Source organism: Gobius niger (genome assembly GCF_951799975.1).
Source record: "Gobius niger genome assembly, chromosome: 19".
In the NCBI taxonomy this organism is placed as follows: domain Eukaryota; kingdom Metazoa; phylum Chordata; class Actinopteri; order Gobiiformes; family Gobiidae; genus Gobius; species Gobius niger.
Genome location: NC_136870.1, coordinates 11,622,733 through 11,636,229, shown reverse-complemented (window position 1 = coordinate 11,636,229; position 13,497 = coordinate 11,622,733). Strand labels below are relative to the sequence as shown.

Genomic DNA, 13,497 nt, shown 5'->3' with positions numbered 1-13,497 from the left:
TTTTATAAACATACACCACAATCAAATAGATAAATGAAAATGTATTTTGATAGAAGTTGCTGATATAATTATTTGTAACTACGGCCTCTTTTTCGCCATTGTCTGTTGGTTACACATAGCTTTCACATGTAACCAGTCCAACAAGAACCCCTTTGGACTAATGTATTCAGAGTGCAGGTAGTTATGTCTTATTACCATTTTGTGGAGAGGCAAGAATTAACAGAATTAGTTCAGTGATGGGAAGGGATCGGAGGTAGCAAATGATAAACATTTTATAAAACCGTTCCATCAATACAGGTGCATTATTGTTTCAGACTCGAAAGAGAGAGAAGAAAGAAGAAAGCAAAAGTGTGATTACGTATTTTCCATCCTTCTTCCATAACCTGCATTTCTTCAGTCTGGGATAGGACTGTTATACTTATATGGTAAAATATTCATAACACATTTTCATAGAACGACACAGTCAGTATTTTCGGTGTAAATCTGGGTTGTAAAGAGATGCGCCGGTGGAAATCGATCATTCCCCGACAGTGAGCGACTGCACCACGTCTTTATGACAGCACGTTTTTAATGGTGCCCATACCAGTGTTGATTTTGAACACAATTTGTTTTTATAGCATTTAAACACATTTTAATTAGTCTAGTTGCAAGCAAATATAGTTACTGTGTTTCACAAAAAATAAACACACAAACCCCTCCAGATGAATAACCTTATGACATCATGCTGACTGGAATAACTCAAGCAACAAAGTCGAGAGCACATTGCTCCGCTTGACAGCCCTGCAAATATGATATAATTATGTTGCACAAGCTCTGAAAGACAGAATCCAACAAAACAACTTTCCTCAAAACATTTGCAAGCCTGAGATTGTTTTAACTTATAAGACAACAGATTGGTTCAGTAACGCTATAACTGAGTCACGTCCAGGTAGGAAGAGCAGCCGTTCTTTCCTCTCTCCATTGCCCTGTACGTCAAAGCAGCTCATTAGAATCATTCAACTAACAACTTGGTTCCTCATTATTGATATTTTACATTGTGTCGTATACAACATAATATTGGCAGCTGAGAGACGGGGCTGGTCAGGATTTCGAATTGGCCTGGAGTGCCCCATGCAGGCAGGGGTGGGAATAATGTCATGAAATAGTCAATACAAACTACCACTTTTAACTAACTAGTTCTTAGCAAACCGATGGCACCACGATGAACACACTTTGGGGGCTATTTCTGCTTTTGCAAAACAGTATAAGCAACATAGCCACTTGCGCATTTTTTTGTCACGCAGCATTTTCTCTGAGATCTGGGACCCTAAACCTGTAATTCAGGCAATTTCAAAGTTAGTTTCCAGCTAGCACATGCTGTTTAGTACCTGTGCTGATAAATGACTCCCCTTGAGTGCAGAATGGGCCCGGTATTGCATTATAAAATGTGTAGGACAGTTTTTTGTTCCAGGAAGAGTATATTGGAGACAAACAGGTTCATACAAAACTGCCAAATAGGTGTTTTCGACAAAGGAACATTATAACATGGTGAAAAAGCTCATTAAAAGTTGATATTGCACTGACGGATGCTCCGTACTGTCAAATCTCAGACGGACTGAATATGCAGTAATGCTCTGTGGTAAATGCGCGGCGGTGTGTCTGCGCCCTCTATCTCAGCCCCCTCTGGTATGTGATGGCGGGATATTTAGGTCTATGGTTTTGGGACAGGAAGAGGGGAAAGCGCTGAGGTTATTTGATTGCTTCATTATGGTCATATATACGGCCTCATATTTATGTATACTTTGTTACGTATGTCATTACATGTACATGAGTGAGTGTTTGTTTGTTTGCGCGCGTGTGGATGTGTGTGTGCGTGGCAGTAGAGAGGGCGCAGTGTGCTTTCGGACCACCCTGTGCGCCGGCCTGACTGACAGCACGGGGCTCGCGCTCACACACACTGACACACACACACACACACACACACGTCAGCCAGCTCGTTTTTCACCATGTTTTCTACTCTATTAATGTTTCATGACCAAATACATATCAAGCTCCAAAGCAAACATGCTGCATTAAAATGGAATAAATCACTTTGGCTTACGGAGGGAGAGGTCGGTCTCTGGCACCGACCCCGTGCCACCCAGTAGTATCACATCACTGTAGGTGCTGTTTTAACCCGGCTGCCACCCCTCGCTCCACACCGCCGCGTCTGATTGAAACGGACAGCTCAAACAGTGTTTAGGCGCTGCTCAAATTGTACTCTCGCTTGCTCTTTAATATTAGGGGTTCAAATCAATTTGGCGATGACATATTTGTAAATTAGAACAAATTGTTGCTCATTTACAAGCTGTTTCATCCTCCGCAGCCGCACAATTCCGACTTTTACCCCTAATATTGGGGGACTGGTTCATATATCTTTGCAGAGAACCGAATAATGCACTTTGGGAGTCTTGTTTTTGTCGCTATTTTGACTCTTTTTCTTTCATGAAGCTGTAAGGGTTTGGGTGATGCCAAACTGGAGAAAATGCGCTCTGTTCGGGTGGTGGTTAAGAGGTTAAATAAGTAAAAGATGCACACATGACACAGTATTCCAATTCAGTGTTATTAGGAATGGCTATAGTTGACTTGAATTGAAAAAGAAAGCACAAGCTGAGTTTCTAAAAGTCATGTAGCAAATGTTCATCAGTCTGACAAACTAGAATTAGAATTACACAACAAAAAACGCAAAATGACATTGTCCCAGCCCTAGACTTTTTTTTTTTTTTTCACAGTGGTGCGACAGGAAGTGAAAAGAGGACAGTAAATGCTTTTTTGACGGTTGACGGACGCCGCACATCAAAGCCCGATCTCTGGGCCCCCCGAGCGCTTTCCCATCGTTAAAACCGGGGCCCGCTTTAAGTCGCCGATGGGTCATTTAATTCTAATGAGCTGAAATAAATAGAGCCTTTCCCACTGGTGCCTGTCTTGTTTGGGGACTATTTTTGAAGATAGCTGTATCACTCCCGTTCTGTATTTGAGTGTATTCCTGGCACGAACGGCCTCCGCCTCTCTCCGGATGCGTCACAGCCCGTGGTTGTGCTTCTTCCCCGTCTACCCCCGGTACGATTAGCAATGCGCAGATCGCTGTGTCGTCACTGTTGGCTTCCTTTGACTCACGTACTCCAGGGACACTGTATATAGTGGAGTGAGCGGTACTGTAGGCCACAAATGTGTGTGGGTCGGAGGCGGTTCAGTTCGTCAGTGACTCACGGAGGACAATAAGTATAGTGTTGACGTTGTATATTGATTCACGCAAGGTGGGGGTTGTACGTGCTTACTATAATTAGATTACCTTTGCTTGAGTTCACTTAATGTACAAAGTATGATTCCAATGACTTTTAGAACATACTGATTGTCATATTAGAGAAACAAAACACAAATCACAAATGTCCTCCTCTTTGTCCATCTATGGTTGGATCGGAACTGGAAGACATGTTGTCAAAGCTTTAGGGTCAGTAATAAAGCATTTCAGTTTACTGCTGATCAGTGTTATAGTTGTCAGAACACCAACGCACTTTTAGAACAATCCACCTCTTCTTTTTCCAATTTCAGCCCAAGGCACGGAGAGTTCAGCCCTACAGCAAACCGCATTCTTCCTTCTTGATGCTACAGCGGCTTTGCTGGACGATGCCCGCCAGTCAACCATGCCGTACCCCAGGCCGCTCTCTCACAATGAGACCCGCTCTTTATCACGAGATGTGTTTAATTGGACCTGTTTCTGAATCCGAGCGCTCGTCCAAGACCTAACTGGCCCATTATTCGCAGAGGGCGAAGTTAATGGGTGTCCCGTTTCACAAAGTCCCCAGTTATTTATGTCAATGAGCGACATTGTGTGGAAAAAACGTGGCAGGCCCGTGCTAACCGCTCCGCTTGTTTAGACTTTCTACACGGAATCCCACACTCTCTGCAAGCCGGGCGAACCAATGGGGAAGCCTGTTTACGGCACATCTCTGTACATAAATGCATTTGATTACACGTATGCCCATGCAGCACATACAATTTCCATACACACAGTCTCACCACAGACACCCCCCCCCCACCACTGCCAAAAGACCCACCGCCGGGCACCCACACCCGCAGACCGTGGGCCGGGTGACATCATGGCCGGGATGACAGCACGTCTTCCAACCCCATTAGCGTGATTGCAGGTGGCTCCGCTGCAATAATTTATGGGTAAATATCCACAGACGCTCTCGCTTCTCTCTTGCGTGGATTTTACAGTCGGTATTTGAACCGCAGCACTTGGGAAGGTGGGGGGGGGGGCGAGTCCTGTACAAATAATGACATTGTGGAAGTGCCGACCCGCCCTGGCAGGATGGGAGGCTGTGGACATGCCTTCGAGTGTCAAGTGTCAAATAAAACCTGCTGAAATCACGCTAAGTGGGCAAGGTTAGGACTTGCTTTAACTGCGGTGCTACGAGGCCCTGTTTTATTGTATTTGAGTCGGTCTGAGTAAATGTTGGATTTTTTTAGAAAGCGGCAGTAGCTCAAAGCTGTCAAATGAAGGTTTGGGGAAAGAATAACAATAAGGATAATAAGATGAATAAGATGAATAAAAAATGCAGCACTATGAGCCAAGTTTAAAAATGACAAATCAAATTACTCTCTGGTGTATGTTGGTTGTTTATGTTTATAGATATAAAGCAGAATATAAAGCCTTTTTAAGCTTTCTGTTGTGTTTGCGAAATATACAGCTGTGTCCACAGTGCAGCAGAGGTTTGTTGTGATGGAGAGCGAGGATAACCTGATGCCAGTGAAAGCATAATGTGCCCTTTTAGAGCAGTGTCATTGGACTGTTAAAATACTAACTAACTATAATAATGATTTAAAAGTAGAAAAAAAAATACTGTGTTAATGTCAGTGTGTGTCAGTTTGTGTTAGCCTTGACCTATTGATTACTTTTTGCACAACCCACAAACTTTTTTCACTTCCTACTTTTTAAATGCTCTTGTCTAACTTGATGAATACATAATTTTTCATATTTGACCTTGGACCTTCTTCGGCTCCTGTGCTCCTCTCTGTCAGGCGTCATTGTTGTGGACACCCAGGTAATGTTGTGAATGATGCACATCCGCAGGGCACTCTCATTTCCCAAGAGCCTCCACGTGAAGCATTACCCGCTGAGAGTCCTTCAAGCACCGCACCAAAATAGTTTGCACTGCATAATGAGTGTGGCTGGCATATTCATTTGGCCCCTGAGCTTCATAAATTAAAACAAGTATTTGCGATCTACTTTGGTTGACTGGCGATGTTTAGAGATTGGCAAAGGGCCATTCTCAAATCATCTCACTTAACCCCCGCCTTAACCGAGAGCATTTTCTCAAGTTGGGCTTTGTGGATATTTTTCATTGCGGTCTTGCTTCGTTGCTGTCACTTTTTGGATTTTTTTTTTTTTTTTTTCATCACATTTTTGTCTTGTTTTTGTCAGTGTTTTGATGCTTTTTTTCAAGAAGTTTTTACAGTTTGGGGATTTCAGTTAGGGAGTGAGAGGTTAATGTTTCACCCAATAAGCAATTTTGAAATGGGTTAGGGCTGTGCGATAGGAGAAAAACTTGTGATGTTTGATGTACATGAATATTGCAATATTATTATTGCGTTGTTTAAAGAGACTACAGAGTTTAAAAATGTTTAAATTAAGTATTTTCCTCCCCCTACATGTTCCAGCCATGTCCTAATGTGTAGAATGAGCCCAGACCTGTTCACCACAACTGCCTCTAAAATCCTGCACTGTCACTCAAAAAGATCTAACTTCAGTGCCGTCATGCTCGAGCTTAATATAGAAGCTGCAGTTACACGTAAGACCTGAGGTGGCAGCAGTGAGTACAAAATGGCCAACTTGTATCTGGCCTCTTTAACTATATCATTTAAACACAGCATGTTTCAAAAGGTTTGAACAAAAATTCTGTGGAATTGTGTCAAAACATGAGAATGAACTAAACAGGAAAATTGTTGCTAAAAATTGAACTTTTGCACATTTTTAACTTATTGCATTATTGTTTTAGTTTACGTTGTGTTTGTATATCTCAGAAGGAAGAAGCATATTGCAATCATTTTACAATAGCACTGCGACATGGACCTAATACTTATAAAAAACACCCCCCAAAAACATGCTTCTTCGAGGTAGAGTGACCATGGTTCGTTCAGCACCCAGGAGACGCATGAACAAGACAAGATGACACCATTTCCTGTCCACTTTATTTTCTGTTAGACTGACATTTCCAGCAGCTATGAGTAATGTTCCCGTCTCCACGTCGTGCTGCTCACCATACACTCAGCGGACAAAGAGGGGGGCGATGGTCATGAACGTCCACCGCCAGAGCCCCCAAACACCCAGTGAGTCACAGCACAGCAACACCGTATGCCATAAATGTCCACACACTGTACGCGATAGACATACGGAACACACTCAAAGAGCCCTCTGCAACACCAAAGGTCACCGGCCGCCAAGCACAATTCAGATTCAACTGCCCTATTCACTTATATTGATGTTTGGGGAGTCAAGAGTCTAAGTGGGTGGTCTGGTACTAAGAATAAAATAAATGATTTGAGCTTTGGTACAATGTTCTTCACATGGCGTCATTGGGCAATTACTACTTTAAATTCACCCAATCGATTGCTTTTCAATGTTCCTGAACAAAATCCTTTTTTCCTGCATCTTACCCGATCGAGAAGCAATGACCAGGAGCCAAACTAATAGGTCACACTGGGGACTCAGGAGAATCTTTATCTAAATTGAAACCAGATGTGTCTCAATGTGCTGGAAAAATGAAAGGAAATAACACAATATCCCCAAATGACAGCAACCAACTCTGGTAGCGACTTTTTATTCCTAGTCAAATTCAGTTTTCACCCAAAAAAAAAAAATGCTGTGAGACGAGGTATTTCAGCATTTTCTCATAATGCGCACAATGAACTGACTCATGTTTTAGGGCATAAATCGTCAATCGAATCGCAATTTCGATAAGTTAGAGCGGAAGAAAGGGCAGAATCGGCTTTTTAGAGCTTCTTACCATGTTACAGTGCTGTCCTCTCATCGAAAAATCATATCTGGAGTTGTGTTTTGAGCCGCTAACGCATCTTTGAGCAGTCTTTGGATCTTCACCACCATCTGCGGGGATGGGGAGGTGGGAGGGACCCATGGGGAGACGTGTCAAACCACTGGATATTCTGTTTCCGCAGTTTTGGATCAACATTGCCTCCTCTAACAAACAAAGTGTGAGATTGCAGACCTGCAAAAAGCAACGTTTCACTCTCTTTAAGTCTTAGAGTAGGAATATATTATGTCTGCGAACGAGTGAAGGATACAGTCACTGCTGAAGGTTGACGCGAGTGCTTTGTCGCTGTCAAACACCTGTGGGCTCCAGAGACGCTCTTAAGTTTGTGGTGAAGAATGCGGCTAATTAGCGAAAATGCTTCTCTGCTGCTGATTCCGCATATCGTCTGCCCTTTAAATTGCGAAAGGCGTTCTCAACAGCTGGCAATTAGAAAAATACAAATGAGGTTGAGATTTTTTTTTTTTTTTCATACTGAAATCCACCTGTTACATATTCAACCCCACCCACCTCCCCATGTACTGTATAGACCCCCCGCTTTCCCTCCCTGGAGGCGACTGCGACTATAATGAGCGTTTCCTTCCACCCGCTGTCACCTTATTCTCTCGCTCCTCGTCCCCTCCGCTACCTTCCGCCGCTCCCCTCCTCGCCCGCCGCGTGTGTGTAGAATTGGAGAAGCTTATCGCCTAGCAACCACAATTAAAGTACAACAAGTGAGCGGCGGTAGCAAGCAGCCGCATAAGCTTTCCACGGAAAGGGAGGAAAAAAGGGAAAAAAAAACAGAAACAACGCGCACAATCCTGTCGTGTGACCGAGCGGGGAGGGAGCCACTTAATAAGTAACAGATAGAGCCGGGCTCGGAAGTTTGACAGGTGATCGGGAATCAGAAGTTGGATTTGTGCTTTCTTGGATCCGACAGGTAGGTTCCTCGGAGTGGAAGTTATTCGCGATGGGGGGTTTGTGCATGCGTCTGTGGAAGTATTGCGAGTAATCAGATTAGTTTGTCATATCGATGGGGGCATGTTGTACCGGAATCACAGCTGCTGGAGTGAAAGCTGCTGTAAAGGTATGCACCTGCCTCTCTCTCAAGAGCCAGAAACCCGACACCCGAGCGGGGAAAGGATGATAATTACTGAGCGCATTCTCTAATTGCAGTGTTTAGCATCATTAGTAATGTGTGCCTTACATTTCTCTTTGGATTTTATTACACTTCTGCTTTTACTCTTCTTGAGGGAAGCCGGTTGCGAAGAGTTGACAAAACAGCAAATATAGCAACAACTGACTGAGATAAACTGCTGGGTCTCGTGTTGTCATTAACTTTCATTTCTCTATAGTTGACTGTTTTGGGGGTAAATCTAAATGCAGCCGTTATTGTTTACTAATAGATTTCTGTCTGGAGTGTATGCTAATGCTCCTTGTGCTGAGATGAGAGGTTTTTTTTTCAGTAATTGAGCCCAAATGGTACTTCAAGAACATTTTACATTAGTGTGTCTGGAAATCTGCTCAGGCGGTGTAGTCTTGGCTTCACACGTGCATGAATGTCCTATTAGTGTGACTTTTTAATTCAAAATCAGACTGATCAGCAAAACAATCACCGCATTCCTTATGGATTTCCAGTGTAAAGGCTATTTGATGTAATGCACTAACACTGATAACAAGCCTAATGGAAGACGTCGCCTATTAGTTTGATTTAAACGCTATTATTGATGAGCTTCAAATGTACCGAATCTTAATGAGGGGTCGGTACGTGCGTTCTAAATTTAGCCGCGACGGCCATTAGTGGGGACCGAAGGCGACTGGGGTCCAAACAGAAGACGGCCGTGGGCTCACAGGGGGCGGGGCCGGCAGCAGCTTTACCTGTAGGGGAGCAGAGAGGTGAAAGGCCAGGCTCAGTCGGGCATTCCCCGTGCGCGCCGGAGGGGCGCATATGCATAGGTAGAACCGCGGGGTTCACCACTGACAGCTTTTTAAATGTCACCGAGCGCTGCACATAAAAGAACATGGAGAGGAGCTAGTCAGCCGCTGGTCAAATGTCACAGGAGGCAGCATTAAACTGAATGGCATGTCTGATGTGGGCTGTGTGAAAGATTTGAAAGGGACGAGATCGCCTTATGCTGACCCTTCACTACCTCGGAGTGTCGGCGTTGTGATAGTTATAATACCGTGTCTTTGCTGTCATAACACCATCAAATCACGCGTGACTTGGAGGGTGAGATCGTGACATAAAATGCTGAATGCAAAACATATCAGCATTGTGTTTTGCTTCATTCATGTAGATCTGAGATAGCTGGTCCAATCTTTGGATTTGTGAACGGATGCCCCTAACGCCTGAGCCACTGCGTTGATTTGCACCACCTTCTGTTTTTGGAGAAACCGAACGACCTGCTGCGCCTTGATAGCTGTTCGGACAGGGCTACGTGTCCGTCCGTGTCTGAAGAATGACATCAACATCTTGTGCGCTAAAGGTGGTTGGGCAATGCCTTTTCTCAAAACCGATGTGCAGCTTATGAAGACACTTATTACAAAGTTGTTGGTTAAACCTCCCGGGCGTCTTTTACCTTTCTCGGGCTGACCTGAATTAGCCTCTGGCCACAGTTACAGATGTGTGCCTCACCCTCCTCGGGCTCCCCGTGTCAGTGTGTGTCCATATCGAATGAGGCAGCTCGGCCGCGGGGAAGCAGCCAATCGTCCCCCGCGGAGACAAGCTGGCAGGAAATATTTCGGGTTGTCAATGAACTCGGATGACTTCTTGATTAGATAAAGGCTATAGCCCCGCGCGCACCTCCTCACACAATAGATGCCTGTGGTAAGGATAGGGTTTATTTGTTGGAAAAGTGTCTGAATTTCCAGGCAGCGAGATAATGATGTTTTACAAGAGGCAAGTTCATTAGTCGTGTGATGGTTAAAAGGTGGAACTGATCACCTAAGTCGTGCTCCAGGCTGTATAGGCAATTGTAGAACATTGTAAAGCCATTATTGAGTATTGAGCTCACTGCTAAAGAATTGTGATAGGGTGACTTTATTTTTAGAAATAGTTCATAGGAGATTCAATGCATTGCTATGCCAACTCGCATGTTCATGTCAATTGTAATTACTAAAAAAAATCTCTTTCATTTTCTCTTGCAGAGTTTGGGCTCAGCTGATCGGAAGGAAAACCATCACAAAAAGTGAGTCATCTCCTTTTCGTTTTTAATTAAGGGGACTTGTATTTTTAAAGAGCATAGTTTGTTTTGTCTTTTGTGTTTTTACTTATCTTTCCTTCTTCAGAATTACAAAATGTGTAATTCTGCAGACTGCATGCTCGAAGTCAGTCTGCAGGATTGGGATGAGAGTAGTAGGCGGAAGTAGTTGTGCATATGCATTACCAAAAACATTTCATGATGTCGTTTGTGTTTGGCCAATGGAATAATGCCCACATTTAGTCTTTTTATGGTGTAATCAAACTACTATTACTAAGTTCTATGACCTCGGACATCGCTTCTGCAGTATTTGTGAGTTGTTGCTTGCGATTGATGTCCTAGAAACAATTATTGCTTTTAAGATTTGGAGAGACCTAATCATCCTCCATTCAGACTTCAACTGGATGTTTCTTTGATTTGAAAGCTGCACTAATTTATGTGTAGTGTCCTCAGACAAATCACTTCTTCTTTTTACAATGCAATCTCAATAGCGTGCAGTATTTTGTCTGTTGCAAAGCCAAACATGTCACTCAAACATTTATCAGTGACAGAGCGATGTTTGCTGTGGTAATAATAGGAGTACAATGACATGCTTCGGATGTGCCAGGTGAGCGGGCACACGCTGAGCACACTGTGTGCCAGAACACAAGACATCTGTTGCCAGGAGACTAGCTGCTGTAGTCAAGAACCAGTTTAACCATCACAAGATGTCAAGCTCTGGCCACCGACAGCCAGGAAAACCGCTCTGAACAGCAGTTATGTGACAGCGTGCGCTCAAATGCCTTATCTCTGTTATCTCATTTGTGACAATGTAATGACCATCGCCCGTTGCCTTGAAAATGTCAACAAAGGTAATTTGGAATAAGTATGATCAGACACTCTCTGCTCAGCTCAGACATTTGTTCATCTCATGTTTCTCACTCAGATTGATTAGAATGGTGTGCAGAGTGTGACTTTCTCTGTTACCAAAGTCTCTTCAGGTAAAAGCCTGTAGTAAACCCATAGGAGTTCCTCATCTTAGATCATGGGGTAAGATTTGTCCTAAGCTTGAGGTGAGAGTGGTCTTGCAGAAGGTAGTTTGAGCCGTAAAATGACATATTGAAGCTCAAGCTTAACCGTCCCTGAGGAGTGGACAGTAATTCCTGATCACCTTTGACTTTTTCCATTGGTTTTTCCGTCTGTTTTTGTCTGACAGACAGACAGGATGGACTTGGAGAAGGATGGGCACTGAGGGTGTCTCCACACTCAGGGATCATTGGGTTTTTCACTGAGCGGGGGATTTAGGTGCGGATGTCAGGAAAGAGAGAAGTTGATTAGACTAATTTATTCACAGGAGCTGGCCGTGTAATTGTTGACATATGGGCTGACGTAGGGCCGTGAGTGCCATGGAACGACTTCGGGAAAAGGAGCCGTTTGTTCTTCTGTGTCCTGTCTGGCTTTTGTCCACATCACATGACTTCATCCGAGTCATACAGAATCCATTAATGCTGTGGATATTGTTACATATTAGTTGATAGTGTTCCCAAGATGTCCGAACCAGTTATCAACCAGTTGGACAACTTAATTCACAGAAGAAACAGGATCGGTTCTGTTGCTGTGAGGGCCTAAAGCCAGATGATGTTTCATAGTTTCAAACTTAAAATAATTCATCAGCAAGGTCTGTACTGGTCTTTTTCTTGTTGATTATACAAGACGTCCATTCAGCTATCGGCATGCTAACATAGTGATGGCACTGTAGTAAATGCTTAACGGGTCCAACAAAATCCAGGAAGAAAAAACGACTTCAGTAACCCTGTGCCTCTGTGTCTGCTTAGAAACCAATAAGTTTGTTAATTTCATACTCTTCAAAACACAGACGAAACATTCAAAAAAATTCTGCTACTTCTGTTGTGTCTTAGTAAGTTCATGTTAAAGCACTGGTCCTCCAACGGTCAAAACATCAGGACATGGCCAATCTCCCGTGTGCACATGGAGTCACAGATTATAACGGTTGTCTCCGTCTGACTGACATTTTTCCAGACCACATTTTCAGCCTTTCACTTCATTTTTTCTTTTTTTTTTCTCTTTTCCACGAGCCACAGCAGAGCGCATGCACATCGAGGAGTATTTACAATCGCGGTGACGGTGGTAAGAGATGGAGCGGGTTCAGTGTGTGCTGGTATTAGCCTGATCCAATGTATTCGTAGCCAGCGTCTGTGAAACTTAGTGGCAGTTATTGGTCTGCCCCTCTGTGTGTGCATGTGCCGTTTGATGTGGTTTGGCTGCTGTGATGTTGGCTTGTTTCAGAAACGGAGCCAGGCCTTTCAAAAAAAAAAAAAAAATGAGAAAGAGAGAGAGAGACAGAGAAGGGGGGGGGAGAAGAAAATTCAGGACAGCCATTGTTTTGCAGCATGTTTGTGTGTATGAAAAATGCTAATGGCGTAAGAACATCGAAATCTGTGTTCTATGAAGCGTAGCCTTTTCCATTGGCTTTGCATAACAGAGAAAACATGCTGGTTACAACATTGCTTCACAAGAAGAACCCATGCTCGTGTTGGCAGAGGGAGAGCTCACCGTCATTCTGTGGACGTTGTTTAGGTTCTTCAAGAGGGGGTTTGCCCAATCAACTTTTTCAGACCTTTTTTCCAAGGTACAGTGTTGTTCTCGCATTAAAAACAAACCTGGAGCTGTGTTTCGACCGACTTGCGCATCTTTGAGTAATCTTTGTTTCTTCTTCCAGTGACTGTTCTTAGCACCACAGTGGCAGCTTCCCAAAAAGCTCCTCTTGAGGATATTCTGAGCTTTAATAGATCAATACTGCATTTTCCAACCAACGAATTGTAAGCTAGTGATAAAGACGTGTTTGAGATCATTACCAAATTTTCCCCACTTAAAGCAGTACTAAGTAGCTCTTGCCCCTAGAGGCCATAAGCGCAACTGCAGGTGTCGTAGCAAGTTACGATTTTTTGAACTTATTAATTGTCTTGGAGAGTAAATACTACGCTGACAGGAAAGGCGAAGGGACAGATTGATATTGTAAATCCAATTACACAATGGACATTTTTTTTTTCACTCAAACTTGGCTGTAAATACTGTTTAAAGTGACGTTAGCTTTGGCCGTTAGCATGTTAGCTTCTTCTTCGTGATTCCATTAGTGTGTATTGGTGGCTCCGGTCCGGTGGCAGTCAAGTTGCAAACATGGTTTTCTGGCCAGAGACACCAGGGGGAGATGAAAGACCCTCCCCAATCATCTCATACACACTTGTATT

General features: G+C 43.6%; 1 protein-coding gene across 2 annotated transcripts in view; it reads left to right on the top strand.

Moving 5' to 3' along the window:
- Nucleotides 1-13,497, top strand: part of ankfn1b (ankyrin repeat and fibronectin type III domain containing 1b) — a 97,392-nt gene that overhangs the window by 45,434 nt on the left and 38,461 nt on the right. For both annotated transcript variants that reach the window (XM_079576736.1, XM_079576735.1), the window contains exon 4: nt 10,197-10,237. In XM_079576736.1, coding sequence (XP_079432862.1) covers nt 10,197-10,237 — 41 coding nt within the window. The remainder of the gene's footprint in view (nt 1-10,196; nt 10,238-13,497) is intronic.